The sequence below is a fragment of the Diadema antillarum genome, unplaced genomic scaffold, assembly GCF_040938485.1.
Source record: "Diadema antillarum isolate AM-2024a unplaced genomic scaffold, OU_Dant_1.0 seq00000059_RagTag, whole genome shotgun sequence".
NCBI classification, from domain to species: domain Eukaryota; kingdom Metazoa; phylum Echinodermata; class Echinoidea; order Diadematoida; family Diadematidae; genus Diadema; species Diadema antillarum.
The window spans coordinates 1,169,773-1,185,760 of NW_027271164.1; the positions used below are offsets into that span (position 1 = coordinate 1,169,773).

At 39.6% G+C, this 15,988-nt stretch overlaps 1 protein-coding gene across 1 annotated transcript in view; it reads left to right on the plus strand.

Moving 5' to 3' along the window:
- Positions 1 to 15,988, plus strand: part of LOC139725787 (telomerase protein component 1-like) — a 93,587-nt gene continuing 77,599 nt past the window's right edge. The window contains exons 1-11 of the mRNA XM_071636868.1: positions 1 to 127; positions 3,020 to 3,841; positions 4,868 to 5,002; positions 6,170 to 6,331; positions 7,153 to 7,249; positions 9,394 to 9,649; positions 10,755 to 10,912; positions 11,312 to 11,512; positions 13,721 to 13,832; positions 14,395 to 14,575; positions 15,524 to 15,676. Coding sequence (XP_071492969.1) covers positions 3,137 to 3,841; positions 4,868 to 5,002; positions 6,170 to 6,331; positions 7,153 to 7,249; positions 9,394 to 9,649; positions 10,755 to 10,912; positions 11,312 to 11,512; positions 13,721 to 13,832; positions 14,395 to 14,575; positions 15,524 to 15,676 — 2,160 coding nt within the window. The 5' untranslated portion in view covers positions 1 to 127; positions 3,020 to 3,136. The remainder of the gene's footprint in view (positions 128 to 3,019; positions 3,842 to 4,867; positions 5,003 to 6,169; positions 6,332 to 7,152; positions 7,250 to 9,393; positions 9,650 to 10,754; positions 10,913 to 11,311; positions 11,513 to 13,720; positions 13,833 to 14,394; positions 14,576 to 15,523; positions 15,677 to 15,988) is intronic.

Here is a 15,988-nt window from a genome sequence, read left to right on the forward strand (position 1 = left end):
GATCACACAGTCAGTCGAAGATATTCCCTGCTGCCCAGCTCAGCCTTTGCTATAGACATCGTGGAGCTGGCGCAAAGATAACTTGAAATGTCTCTCTTGTAATAGATATACCGGCACTTTATGCCAGGTAAGTTGACATGCAAGATTCAGTGTTTTAAGTAGACATAATTTACCATAAAAAGGTCTAACTGGTTCCCATAGCAGTACTACTACGTGTATACTGTGTAGAGCTCTCGGGCCTGGGAATGCTAAGTGGGTCTAGTAGAGTAGTAACTACACGCAGCGCTGGCGACAGCGCTGCACCTGTATTCCTTCGCGGACGTTGTTATCGTTCACTGTTTCCTTCATGAATATCTTTATTAATCGTGGAAAACTACAATATAAGGAATTATCGTAATCTATGACCATCATTCAATAACCGGTATGCGATTTTTTGTTTAATTACGTCTAAAACTTACCGAAATCTATGGCTGAAATCAGGTCTGTAAACGTCCTTACTGCTTCACTCCTCATCTGCGTGTTATGTGAATGGCATTCACTCTCGTATACTACAACGTAGGTAGTCGGGGCGGAAGTGATGAGATAGTCGGATGACCCCGACTAAAAAAGTTCAAATCATTGCCGGTGCAGCACGCGCGGATCTACTACAAGCTTTACGTAACACATGAAACGCACGGGCGCACGGGCGTACGTAAAAAGCAACCACTTCTCAGTGCGCATGCGTGGTAGTTTGTTGCTTTTGTGAAGCTCTCGAAGGAAAAGATGCCACCGCACGATCTACTCCGAAAAATTCAACAATAAGGTCTGGATACCAACAAAACGCCGAATTCAACTCAACCATCAGGAAAATACGCTGTAGGTAAGTGTTGCAAATTATATTACTCTTAAAATCATACAAAATAAAAGGTATTTTATGTGATTTTGCCGTCAATAGTGACGGTCGTTTACAACGTTGAAACACTAACACATGTCAGACCCTGTGCGCAGCACAGTGTCTGGTCAGGCTAGTAGAGTAGTAGACCTACTACTGACTGCTGTGTGCTAGCTGTGACGATGTCAAGTATGATCTAAACATTGCCATTGCGAACCTTCGTTAGAATAAATTTTACAGTTTTTTATTTATTAAAGCTAACAGTAGCTCTACAGTCCAGATAAATGAGTAATGACGAATACTGAAATGTGTAGAGATTTAAGCCAAATATGAACAATAACGTTGATGAAGCGATTTGCACAAAGGAGAACAGGAAACAAAAGCTCAAGACTCCATCATTGCAATGGTGCAATGCCTCTGCAATGGTGGGTGGGAGGTACCACCAGACATAGTGAAAGAGCACTTGTTTCTGTAACCCGACCAGACGCTGTTAGTATGCTGTGCGAATACAGCGTCTGACCAACGAGGCATGCACCTTCATAGTGGGGAACCACAACACGACTACAAAACTTGTCATTACTCACGTTAAGTGCATGCTTGTATTACAAAAGGTTCATAAGTCCATAGAGAGCCTCACGATAAGTCCATTGAACGAAAAAATGGCACTTTCTAGCGCAGTAGAACAGCGAAGGGTTCATCGTTTCAGAATTCAAAAATGGCGAGTGATGACTACTCAGCAAATTATGTGTGAGCGTGCATGGCTGGAAGTGCAGCGATCTATTGCGTGCGTGTATGGTAGCAGCACGCACGGTCGACAGATCGAGTGAACTGCCGATTCAGATGTGCCGTTCGCGCATGCTGCATATTAAATCATTTTTGTTAAGATGTGAAATGTGAATTTCAATATTGATAACATAGATATGAAGTCTCATTATTATTTTATTCATTAGATGAGTTTTAGGTGACAAAAAAAAATGATCTTAGGTATCGAAATTTAAAGCAATCGCCATGCGATCGTTGAACTCTCTTTGTGTTTGTTGGTTCGTTGGTACAGCCCTGTCGCGCTACTTTTATACAGCGACTGGGCTGTGTATAGTTATTGTTTCTGTTGAAATCTTGCACCATCTCTAATGTGCAGACCACTTGTGTCATAACTGTTTTTGTTAACTGCCCACTTGGCATGGCATTTGAATAATAAGAATTTACATGTGAGAACAGCAACAAGCTTTCTTTGCTTCAGTTTCACAGATATCTTGGTACATTGTTCGGTACATCATTTGTGTAGAGAGCTAGACAACTAATATTGAAGACTCAGCTCAGACTAAGAATACTATGTGAAAACAGAGCACTGAAAAATCCTGGGCTTTGGAAAAAACAGCAAGATATTGGCTGTTGATATCATTTTTATTGTCTTCTTTTTTTTTTTTTTAATTGAATGGTTCATGACTAATACTGACATCCACCTTCATTTTTTTTTTCCCATGCTCAGTAGCTTTCTTTTTTTACCATACTGTTGAAAAATGTTCTATTTACAAGCAATTTACTGATATACATCATATAGTCATACTGTTGCCATTACGATTTGAGTAGAAATATGTTCTGTTTGAGGTTTTTAAACTAGTTCATGTACCGGTAACAGTCTAAGATATTGTATTTATATTATTAGGCCTACATGTATATTCAGAATTTTACTAAAATGTCATTTAACAAAACAAAACATGGACTGTTCCAAGTAGAGGGAAGTGGAAGGCTGTTAAGGTTAGTTATTTTTTTTCCTATTGAAAATGGCATATTTTGCATAGTGTAAACCCTACACACAAAAAAAAAAATCCGAGGCAAATGCTCAAATTGACTGCATTTTAAGGCAATGATCAATTGATCTTTTGCTCCATAATGCATTTTTTTTTTTATTATTTTTAAAAAAATAAAATGTACAAGAAGGTATGATGTCTAAAGACCCTGTTTGCTGTTTTTGATACCGGTGTCATGATGATGGTTGATGCTTTGTATGAAAATTCTATCAAGACTAAAAAGGCAGTCACTGTGGGCTACTAGTGTGCTAGTGTCTGTGGGGTCCAAATTTGAATCTGTGCAAGCCAGAAATTCATACTCTGCAGTGTTATTCAATGTTTTTTTTTCTGTTTTCAGCTTGTTTCAAGAACTTCACCATGGAATAAAGTTAAGAAGGCAACACGGCAGTGGCAGAGAAGGAACATAGGTCAAGATTTTTTGTTGAGATTCAAGTAGTGTGAGACCAGCACTAAGATGAGTCTGTTGCAGAGCAAGTCCCGGCTCTCTAACCCACTTCTTAGTGGGAGCACATCATCAACTGCAGGTTCCTTGGGATTAGGAGCCACCAAGCGTAAGGCTAGCAATGATGGTCAGGCCATGCGGTCCTCTCCAAGCAAGCAGAAGCTTGGAGGGTTGACCCTCGGTTCGGGCAGCCTTCTGCTGGGCAGCTCACTCCTGGGGCAGTCTGGGATTGGGAAGAAGGAGGAGAAAACATCAGCCACAGGCTTTGGCCTTCGGTCGTCTGGTCTCGGACTGAAGTCCTCACTCCTGGAGAACAAGTTACTTTCATCACCAACCAGTCTGAGCATCCGGGGCATGCTAGCTGAGAGCACTTCAAGGAGCACCTCAAAGTCTTCTGCACCAGAGAGGAGCAGAGCCGTGTTGGCTGGTGGGGGAAAGTCCCTGCTCGGCAAGCAGAAGTCCCATGGCAGACCCAGCAGCAATGAAGGCAGGGAGTCCAAAGCGAAGAAGGTCAAATCCCAGCAGCCTCAGGACTACCTCGTGGAGACTGCCCTGGACAGTAGTCTCACCACCTGTGAGCTGCCGGATTATGACTTTGCCCGGGAGCTGCCCGTTGTGAAACCACATCCCCAGGAGTCTGTGGTCTCCTTTGATAAACTGGATGATATTGGAGGAGTGCCAATGGCTGGTAGAATTGATCCTCTGACGAAATCCAAGGTATGTAGTTGGTTACTTGTACAACTGTTTCCTTTAAATGTGGTTGATACTTAATGAATACAGGTTTTAAACACAAGTAGGTTCATCGGAGAAAAACATATTTCTCATTCAGTTAAAATGTTTATGACAAGTAACTCATCTTTTGCATTTATGATTGGCATATTTTCATATTTCAGCACAAATGCTTTCAATTTCATTGTAACTTGTAAAAATTTCCTTGAAATCTGTTGATATTTCATTTTACTTTAATTGCCTTGAAATTGATGTATTGATAATGTCATGGAAATTGAGCTTGCTGACAATAGTAATGGCTGCACGAAGCCTGCACTGCCCAGCAAGCTGACCAAAATTATGATTCCTGTAGAAAAGTGTGTGTTAAATTTGGAATCATGTAGAGCAGATGCAATAATGTGACACAATTTCTTCAGATTGGAAAAGTGAATTATATTAGTTTCTTCAGCTGTTAAATGATGCACCATGGTGTGTGTTAGGGTTTTTAGTATCCTGCCATGCCTGGCAGTTTTACCTATTCAGTCCCAGAAATCAAATTTCTGTGGTTTTATAGTTGCCAACACATCTTTCATTATAATATCTCATTATTTTTCATTAGTGCTTTATGAGGTTGAGTAAAATGTTTTCTTTCATTTTTAGTGCTTTTGTTGTTCAGATATAATTATTTGTTATGATTTCAGAGTTTTAAAAAGTCTCTTACTTTCTAAACTTGAAACCTTATCCTTAATTGCAACACATTAAAAAAGAAAACATTTGCAACACATTTTAGATTAGTATTCCTGTAATCCTGTTTATCAGCCAAATTAGTAAGTTTGGGGATTTTTTTCTTCTGATTTTGGTGCAGATTCAATTGATTTAATCACTTCCATAACCTTCCTCCAATATTATTGATACAAAATTAAAAAAATTAAAGTTGCCAATTGAGTGAAAAAATAGTGCTACTTTCTGCAACAAAGATTTGGTGACTTTGATAATGCAGAAATAACGCATTTTATGTTCTTGTGCAATCAACAGCAACAGTTCATCAATGCGATCAGCGCTTCGCTGATTGGCGGGCCAAATTTCCACGAGCGAGGTGATCTTACCCGGAGAGAAATCAAGAGACAGGCCGAGGCGATCATCGGACAAGATGCAGAGTTTGTCCTCAAGGTAAGTACAGTATGTCCCAAAAAAATTATAATCAGATTTTCGCATTGATAACACATAATATAATTGAACCGTCTGAATGCTACTTCGAGGTCGTAAAATATAACATCTTAGCTCTATTGTGCGGAAAACCCCATTCAGTGTGGTTAAGTGGTCACAGAGAAATGTGGATTGTTGTGAATAAAGCATGTCATGAGTCTGATTCTTCCAAGTTTAGCACTTGGATGCTCTTGGGCTTTCATGTTAATGTGTGAACACAATAGACAAAACTTGAAGGGAAAAGATTCCTAACATGCTCTACAAAATTCCTCATTTCTCTTTGACCACTGAAGCAAATCGAATGGGGTTTTCTGTAAGGTGTGGGCAATGAGTTAAAGTTTCATACCCTGAAATTGTGTATGGAATGAATCACAATTTTTAAAGTTATAATTGTTGTATTTTTTGGGGGGACATACGGTACTGTCTGGCAGTTGCATTGTCTGAACAAGAGATAGTATTTCATGCACTTGTGTGATGTTGCATCATGTACACTGCAATATTGGCCCAGCTTTGTATGACTGACATATAAGGGTAAACTTGTCTGTCATTGTGTCTATCAGGATTATAAATTTATTAGTGAAAAATTCAGCAGAGAAAATGGGATTCAAATTCCCAATGGAATCTCATTTTCTTTGCTCAATTTTTCACTTCTAAATTACATACATATCTGGTCAATTTCCGTTTGTTTGCAAGGATTACAAATTGTTACAAATCCTGGTAGCATATTTGTCAATAAGTTCTTCTTTGTTTATTGTATATGAGAGCCATTTATCATTTCCATTACTTTTTCCTTAGTTCAATGATCTACTTTACAGGTGTGTGTATATCAGGTTTTGCATGTTTTTTAGAAAAGCTGATTCTCATAGACTGCTGGTGTGGCACATCTGGTCCTGGTAAACATCAGGTTAACTATAATGAAGTTACTGAACCTGCGTACAACTGGTATATGGTGCAGAACTCTTGTCTTTATGAGAGTAAACAATGTCTTTATGAGAGTGAAAAATGTCATGCTTAAGCAGACAAGAGAGGGACTGAGTTGAAACCACTTCAGAGTTGACACAGTGTATTGTACATATATTGGGCTGATTGCACTTTCGTAGCGGGTCTTATCAATGCATCTTTTTACACAAGGTGGCATTGTACACACGCAAAGAGCTGAACATTCGCACCACGGCAAATTTCCTGTTGGCTCTAGCAGCGATGACCCCTGACTGTCGACCTTTCCTCAGGAAGTACTTCAGCTCCAGCATCAATCTGCCATCTGATTGGATCGACGTGGCCGAGCTCTACCAGGTATGTGCGCTCACAGAACAGGATGCGCATTGATTAGCTTATGATGTGTCATGAGGGGAAAAAAGGGCCTGGTTTATGAATTAATGGCACAGGTGGCTTCTTTGCATACATGTAGATCGTAAGTAGACCAGGAAGTAGGCAACCCCTCCCCCATAAATTCTAGAGAGAGTGCTGAAATAAGAGGTAGAGAGTCAAAACAAGTTTTTGTGTACATGTACAACTGTAAGTAATGAAGACAGTTTTTGAAGATCTTATTTTCTTGCAGGTTTCCGTTACTTAGAAAAGTCATACAAGATTTGTCAGCCTAAGTCCCTGCTGGAATTAAGTCAGAAAATGATCCACTTTGTCTAATTTTTTTTTAATTCTGGCACATAACATCCAATTTCTTTATGTAAGGACTAACAAAACTGAGGGTGATTTAGGGCATTTTTAAGCCAGGATTTCTCATAATAGTAACTAAAAGCAACACCTGGATAGGTGACAGGGCTGTGTGATATTTGGGACAGAATATGTAGTTAGAACCACAATGGATCAATATGAAAGTATGAAAATGAAAATGAAGATGTAACAGACAACACTTTTCATTTAGCACTTTCTGTCTTTATTTTCTGTGTGTTACCATTCATTTTGAAGGTAACCACATTGGTGAAAGATAAGGATTGCCAACTTATCTGTTGTCCTCCATTTTGAATAATTGAGATAAATACCAGGTACATGCATGTTGGTACTGTGTAGGTTCTACATTTTTAAGCATACCAAAGTGATGTACACATACTATGTGATTGTCTCATTAAAGATTAAACTTGCCCTTTTCTATGAAGACTTTTCATGACAAGAATATCAACTATGGATCACTGCCCTCCGCCCTCCGCAAGGCCATGATTGACCGCTTTCCGAAGTTTGACCAGTACCAGCTGGGTGAGTAATGAAGCCTGAGTGTGAGCTCTTTTTAGGAAGTCTTTAATCTTCAGTTCTACATACCCATTTATTACATGATCTCTGCATTTTTGTAGCACGTCAGATGTGCCTGGATTGTCCCAAACAATATGATGTGATGCATTCTAGCTGCTTTGCATCCAGTCTTAAAAATGTTCTAGTGAGTTTGACTGTGTAGCAGACATGTTACAGTTGAAATGTTGTCATCTGTAAATCAAAAGGTGATAAAAGCTTTATGATTCTATATTACACTTGTACATAGTTTCTCTCGGTATGAAGTATCAAACATATCATGAAATCAGATATAGTTCACTTTGCATGATCTCTGTTCCTCAGAACATTTTCATACTTGCCAGATGAGATTGACACATATAGTGTGTAGAGATTCCTTTAAAATTTGTGGGAATATATTGCAGAGGTTTGGTATGTCAGTCAAAGTGTATTAGGATTTAATGAAAGCCAACTCCAGTGGTCTGCATGAAAGCTGTGGGTTCCTGTTTGCTTTGGTTTGAAGTTAACTAATTCATAGCTATAACCGGTTAAGTCTCATGGCGATGTGTGTTAAGGATCTGCTCTTAAGATAGTCTATTCCTCTCATTCATTCCATGCCCACCTACCTTTCCTCTTTGTTCTATTTGCAAGAGAGCTGCCTCATGTTTGTTTGTGTGTCTGTATGTGTGTACTTCTTCTTTGTCCTACATTACTTCTTATTTTTGCCATGCTTTATCGGTTTTGTAACTAGATTTTTTTATGAGGGGACTGCAAACTACAAGCTCTGATTTATAGCAGTCTCCTCCATTTCCAACAGCTTTTCTCTTTTGTATTTTTAATGAAATTTTCAAAAACCGTATCAGTTCATAGTTTCGTTCTCATGACATTGTTGTGTTATTTGTCCCCGCCGAACGAGTTCGAGCAGGGGACTATGAAACGGGCTCCGTACGTGTGTGTGTCCGTGTGTCCGTGTGTCCGTCCTTCCGTCCGTCCGTGTGTCCGTCTGTGTGTGCGTCCGTGTGTGCGTCCGTGTGTGATCAAAATGTTCAAAATGCTACTCCTTCGCCATTTCTAACCCGATTTTGATTCTGTTTGCTTTATATGATAGCACTACATGGGAGCTTTGAAACTTCTATACAGAATTTCAGTTGTGACCTTTGACCTTGACCTTTGACCTATATTGTACATTTTGCTTCAAAATGCTACTCCTTCGCCATTTCTAACCCGATTTTGGTTCCGTTTGCTTTATATGATGGCACTAGGTGAGGGCTTCAAAACTTCTACACAGAATTTTGACCTTTGACTTCTTTGACCTTTGACCTTGATTTTTGACCTACATTGTACATTGCCTACAAAATGCTACTCCTTCGCCATTTCTTACCCGATTTTGATTCCGTTTGCTTTATGTGATGGCACTAGGTGAGGGCTTCAAAACTTCTACACAGAATTTTGACCTTTGACTTCTTTGACCTTTGACCTTGATTTTTGACCTGTATTGTACATTTTGCTACCAAATGCTACTCCTTCGCCATTTCTAACCCGATTTCGATTCCGTTTGCTTTATGTGATGGCACTAGGTGAGGGCTTCAAAACTTCTACATAGAATTTTGACCTTTGACTTCTTTGACCTTTGACCTTGATTTTTGACCTATATTGTACATTTTGCTACAAAATGCTACTCCTTCGCCATTTGTAACCCGATTTCAATTCCGTTTGCTTTAAGTGATGGCACTAGGTGAGGGCTTCAAAACTTCTACACAGAATTTTGACCTTTGACTTCTTTGACCTTTGACCTTGATTTTTTTACCTATATTGTACATTGGCTACAAAATGCTACTCCTTCGCCATTTCTAACCCGATTTCGATTCCGTTTGCTTTATATGATGGCACTAGGTGAGGGCTTCAAAACTTCTACATAGAATTTTGACCTTTGACTTCTTTGGCCTTTGACCTTCATCTTTTTACCTATATTGTACATTTTGCTACTTAATGCTACTTCCGGCGGGGACATATATTACGCACCGCGTAATTTCTACTTTTCCTTGTATGTGTATTAAAATGCTGTAATCATGTGTGTTGGAAATGAATTAAAACAGAATGAAATGAAATGAAGTCTTTTAATTTCCTCACTGCAGCAAAGTACAACAAGGATAAGAAGAAGAAGAAGAAGGAAACAAAACATGACTCCACCAAAAAGGATGGACAGGAGCCATCGGAGGAGGAAAAGAAGAAGAAGAAGAAGAGTGAGAGTCAGGACAGTGATGATGAAGGGAACGACAGTGATACAGATGAGGAGGAGGTGGAGAGACTGAGCTTTACTTTAAAGCAACTCATCAGGAAACTTCACATCACAGAACCAGTAGACAGTGTCATGTGCCTTCTTGGGAAAAGGTAAAGCATGTTTAGAGCTCTTTCTCTATATTTCTCATTTTCCTTTGATACTTTTCTGGTACGTTTGTCATATGAATCTACATTTTTAATTTTTATGTAATTCATCCATAAACAGTGTGGATGTTGACTCTGTTTTGAATTTGGTGCACATGCCATACTTTGTAGGATGTTGTATTACCCTCCCAAAATAAGAATGTACCCCTGGGAGGCATTTCATGAAGCGTTTTGGTCGGATATCTTTCTGACAAACTGTTACAAGCTACTGAAATCCTTACATCTGGGGGGCATTTCATGAAGGAACTTGTCGGATAAAATATCTGACAAGTCAATTATATCCGACAAGTTTTGAGAAATTCTTTAGTCTGATTGGCTGATTTCTCTGAACTTGTCGGATATAATTGACTTGTCGGATATTTTATCCGACAAGTTCCTTCATGAAACGCCCCCCAGATTGGCTGAGAGCAAATTTGTCCGACAACTTTGTCGGACAAAATGCTTCGTGAAATGCCCCCCTGATATAAACTTTGGTGCCAGTTAACTATAGAACATTTGAGAACAAGACAGACGTACAGTATATATGGGAGGGGGTAGCAAAATGAAACAAATGCTGCTTGCTTTTGAAGACATTAGTTTGCCAAAGAAGTAATTTAGGTAAGAATTACATTTGATGATCGAATGCAGCTAGGTTGTCACCATCAGTGTAAATTTGTAGTCCCATGGTGAGATAGTGACCATAAAAGGAATTATATCACTGATTCATATATCTGTAATCGTTATGGCATAGGATGAACTCTCCTGGTATAGTGGAATAGGAATCTGTACAGCAAGAAACTTGAGTAGAAGAAACAACAATATAATGCTTGTAAGTGAGTGCTTTTCAATGTCTCATGGTCAAACTCATGTTCTGTGTACAGAAACAAAGATTGTAATGTAAGTGTGCATTCAGCTTCCAAATCTCTTATGTTGTTTGTTTTGCACTGACTTGACTTACCGAACACATGGTGTTGTTATGTTCCAATTTTACAACACATTCTCAGTTTTATCTTGTTTTAAATGTTAATCATGAGATGTCAGACTACACTGCTGTCGTTTTTGTATCATCCAGGTATCCTGAGAATTTGGAGACGTTCTACCAAAGTCATCTTCCGGGCACTTGGGACGCTGACCGGGCCGGCAAGAGGATGAAGCTACCTACCCCAGAGACATGGGAGACCCAGGTGTCACTGAAGGGTAACAAGGCCCCAGTCTGGGAGCAGCTCATTGGTAAGAAAGCTCAGCAGAATCTCATTCCAAAATGTCGTAATCATGGGAAAATAGTAAAAGGCACAAAGCCACAGTCTCAGGATCAAGTCCTAAGATAAATCCCCATTAATTGTAATACTAGTCAAAAGTCGTGACTGACTCTAGTAATATTGAACATGGTCTAAAGTTGTGCTGCACTCCGATTAGAATGTGCAGAGAAAATTATGAAGTTATGTTCACTGGTTTTAGAATCTGCACCAGCCAAAAGTAGCGTGAATATGCGAAAATTATTGTACCATGAAAATTTCTGCGTGTACAGTATTGGGATTCAAGGTTAAGTTACATATAGACAGTGTTCATTGTTTGCCCTCTCTTTTTCCTCCTGTTGTGATCAAAGTTTTTTGCTGTTTCCCTTCCTAGACAACAAGAAGCTCCCCTTCATGGCTATGCTGCGCAACCTGCGCAACATGATCGCGGCAGGGATCAGCGAAAAGCACCACAAGTGGGTGATCTACAAGCTGACTGACCGCGGCTCTGTTGTCAACAGTAGGCAGTTCCCCTTCCGATTCTTCTCAGCCTACGACGTGCTCACAGACATGGAGAGGGATATCGTCAAGGCTGGTAAGTGGCACTCGCGATTTTTCATCGTAACTACTGTATTTTCGGTACAGGACTAGAGCCTCTACAGACCTAGTAGCGTGAGGAAACATGGGCAGTCCAATTGCAACAGCCTTCATTCGCTGCCCACCGGGGTACTTTCAAAGCCATGAATAGCGCCCGTCAGCCATGTGTCAGCGAATATGTACACTGAAGTGCTTTCTCATCGGTAATGGTTGACTCTGGTCAAGATTCTTCGGCTGTGCATGTAATCGCATAGAGATCAGTGATAAAGTTGTACACAATTTGTTGCAGGGATTCTCGAATGTAACAGAACCGGGCCCTCCTTCCTATTCCGTGAATCCCCATGCTGGTCTTTTATAGAGATATTGGGCATATATCCTGACTTTAAATTGTCAGGAGGCTGTAGTTACCCCTGAATTGCTTACATTACCCTCGACTGTCAGCTCCCAGAATATAGACTTTTTTGCCACTGTTTAATGTTGAGTGGTACCTTGAAGGTTGTTTTGTTTGAATTATCTGCGTCATTGCAGCCCATGGTGAGATAAAAAGGAAATCAAAGGTTACAGCAGAATAGTGAGATTTGATTTGAAAGGCTTTGTTGTCCCCGCCGAACGAGTTCGAGCAGGGGACTATGAAACGGGCTCCGTACGTGTGTGTGTCTGTGTGTCCGTGTGTCCGTGTGTCCGTGTGTCCGTGTGTCCGTGTGTCCGTGCGTCCGTGTGTGATCAAAATGTTCAAAATGCTACTCCTTCGCCATTTCTAACCCGATTTTGATTCTGTTTGCTTTATATGATAGCACTACATGGGAGCTTTGAAACTTCTATACAGAATTTCAGTTGTGACCTTTGACCTTGACCTTTGACCTATATTGTACATTTTGCTTCAAAATGCTACTCCTTCGCCATTTCTAACCCGATTTTGATTCCGTTTGCTTTATATGATGGCACTGGGTGAGGGCTTCAAAACTTCTACACAGAATTTTGACCTTTGACTTCTTTGACCTTTGACCTTGATTTTTGACCTATATTGTACATTGCCTACAAAATGCTACTCCTTCGCCATTTCTAACCCGATTTCGATTCCGTTTGCTTTATGTGATGGCACTAGGTGAGGGCTTCAAAACTTCTACACAGAATTTTGACCTTTGACTTCTTTGACCTTTGACCTTGATTTTTGACCTATATTTTACATTTTGCTACAAAATGCTACTCCTTCGCCATTTGTTACCCGATTTAAATTCCGTTTGCTTTAAGTGATGGCACTAAGTGAGGGCTTCAAAATTTCTACACAGAATTTTGACCTTTGACTTCTTTGACCTTTGACCTTGATTTTTGACCTGTATTGTACATTTTGCTACCAAGTGCTACTCCTTCGCCATTTCTAACCCGATTTCGATTCCGTTTGCTTTATGTGATGGCACTAGGTGAGGGCTTCAAAACTTCTACACAGAATTTTGACCTTTGACTTCTTTGACCTTTGACCTTGATTTTTTTTTACCTATATTGTGCATTGGCTACAAAATGCTACTCCTTCGCCATTTCTAACCCGATTTCGATTTCGTTTGCTTTATGTGATGGCACTAGGTGAGGGCTTCAAAACTTCTACATAGAATTTTGACCCTTGACTTCTTTCACCTTTGACCTTGATCTTTTTACCTATATTGTACATTTTGCTACTAAATGCTACTTCCGGCGGGGACATATTTTACGCACCGCGTAATTTCTACTTTTCCTTGTTACAGTTTGTACCCTTCTTTTGTTTCACTACAGGAATGACTTCACACGTGATTAGCTGAGTAATGATAGATTATTACAGCACATATGTAGCCTGCATCTACAAAATGTATGTCCATTATACAATGTTTGGCACTTTATTTTTTTCTGAAGTATTTCCATTGCATATAATAAGGGTCAATGATTTCTAAAACTTCCTTTGTCATTGCCATATGCCCCCTTGAAATGAGTATAATGCAATCTGTTTTTGTATGTATAAATGCATAATGCTTTAATAAAAAAGCAAGTATTTCTAAGAAAACTGAGTAGAAAGTGACACATCTAAAAGGCTTGGTCAGAGTGAGTCAATACACTTTAGCCCATTGAGGATGGGCTGATTTTGCTACAACACCATAGACACCTGCCTGAGTATACTCGGGACCCGTCCTCAACGGGTTAATGATGCATGGTTTGTGATGTCTGTCTCCCCATGCAGAGAAACTGAAGGAGGAGAATGAGAGTGGCGTGAGGCAGCCAAGAGGCAAGCGAGCCAGGAAGGAGGATGCCATGCCAAATTGGAAGAAGAAGAAGCTGGAAAAGAAGCTGAGGTTATCAGCTACTTTTACTCACAGATTTGTTTTTTTACCATGTTGTTTCATGAGATACATTTTCATATATACGTTGCCATTTTATGACCATAGTTGATTACATTGCAATTCACACTTATGCATTATTTGAAACAATCTTTTTTTTTTCGGGAAAAAAAAAGATCATTAGTGCTCTGACAAATTGCATACAATTTCTTATATGATTGAATCTATTATTTATTTCTTTTCTGTTGAAGCTAATATAGGATCAATATGATGTAGTATCACAGATTGTAATGATGCAACAGGATAAGTGCCTTCTCATTGTCCTGGCCAGTAGTAGGTGACAGGCAAGTGGATATGTTGCATTTGGAATCTATTAGCCGTTCATAGTTTGGGTGGCCAGGTTTTCATTTGTTGTTTCTTTTCATTCAAAGACTTGTAGTTTATGTAGAGTAGAAGAGGTGTTATTATTTCTTGTTGAGGGCCACTTTTATGATCATAATTTTATTGTGTTTGTGTTTGTATTCATATGGCACATGTCTGTGGTGTGAACCCTTTAACTGTCTTTTCCCTTTATCAGCTCACTGCCCTATGACATGGCAATGTTGAACCGCTACCGCAAGGCTCTGGACACGGCGGTGAAGATTGCTACCAGCTACAACGTCAAACCCATCCCAGGGAAAACCGTGATTCTGTGTAATGTTGGCGGCTCCATGGAGAAGCCTTGTACCTCGGCCAGAGGACTGGGCAAGAAGCGTACGGTGAGTTCAGCTGTTCCCCTCCTTTTCTGTCTCATTGGAGTGTCTGGCAGAAAATGTAATGACATATATGTAGTGACATATATATTATGTTGTATTTACAGACACTCTTCCTCATAAAGAAGTCATTACTTATGGCAAAATATTTCATATTTATGTTTCACATTTTTTGCTCTAAAAGGGAAACATATGCATATCAAAATTATTTTACACTTTTTATCTCAAAAATGCTCCCAAACAACACATTATCCTGGCAAATTGTGTCAGCCAGACAAGTTTCTTCATAGACCCCTTTGATGTATTGCAAGCAAGTCAAAACCCTTGTGAGAAGTATTTTTTGGATTTAATGGCATATATCTAGATTAGCTTCTGTTAAACAGGAAATAGAAGGATGAGGTTCACAGGCTGTGTGGCAATTGCAGAAACTCCTCACAGATTTAAATAGTTTATGTTGAATAGCCTGTTAAGGGAAATCATTTAGCACTGTTCATCAATGTAGATATATGATGTAGCAAGAAATCTCTGAATCCTTCAAAACTGTCAGACATGAAACATGTTCAACATGTCATTGATTATAGAAGATGCAATAATTTGGGGTAAAACTACATATTGCCCAACTAAAAAGTCAATGGGAATAAGCCTATGTGAATGAAGGCAGAAATGTTGATGTTAATGTGTGCAAATGAATGAAGAGGGTTTCTTATAATCAAATGATATATCATATAGAGCATACTATTTTCCACAATTACGCTGTACATGCAACTGGTATAATAAAGTTTTCTTGGAGTCTTGTTCACATTCTACACGCATAGGCACACTGGTATGCACTATTGTGAAGAGTAAAAATATCCCTCAGAAGTAGTTTCACTCAAAATGCAGTTGTGCTTCTGGAAGTTACGTGCATTTCTTTCGAAATTATCATTGAAATTGTTATCTTCTTGTGGTTTCCAGACGATGGAGGTGGGTATCCTGCTGGGTCTGATGTGTAAGTATTCCTGTGAGGACTGCTCCATGATCATCTATGCTGGAACCAGTTACCTTGAGGTCCAGCTGGAGTCTGGCACCATCCTAGACAACATGGCCAGCGTGCTGGGACAAGCTAGGGTGAGTGAGACGTCTTCCCTCACTGCCACCTTCTTCCAGACTTAGAGGCCCGAATTCTCGAAGGTGGTACAAAGACAGTAATTTGTATGGAGCGCCAAGTATCGCATGGCCTATTTCGTTAAATACCAAATCAGTCATTTCGTTACGAAATGTTAACATTTTGTCGACAAAATGACTAATTTCGTAACGAAATCAGCCATATGACACAAGGCACCCCATACAAAACTACAGTCTTTGTCCAAGGTTTAAACCATGGACAAAGTTTGTACCAACTTCATGAATTTGGGCAGGAGAGAATAGATCAAACTCTGT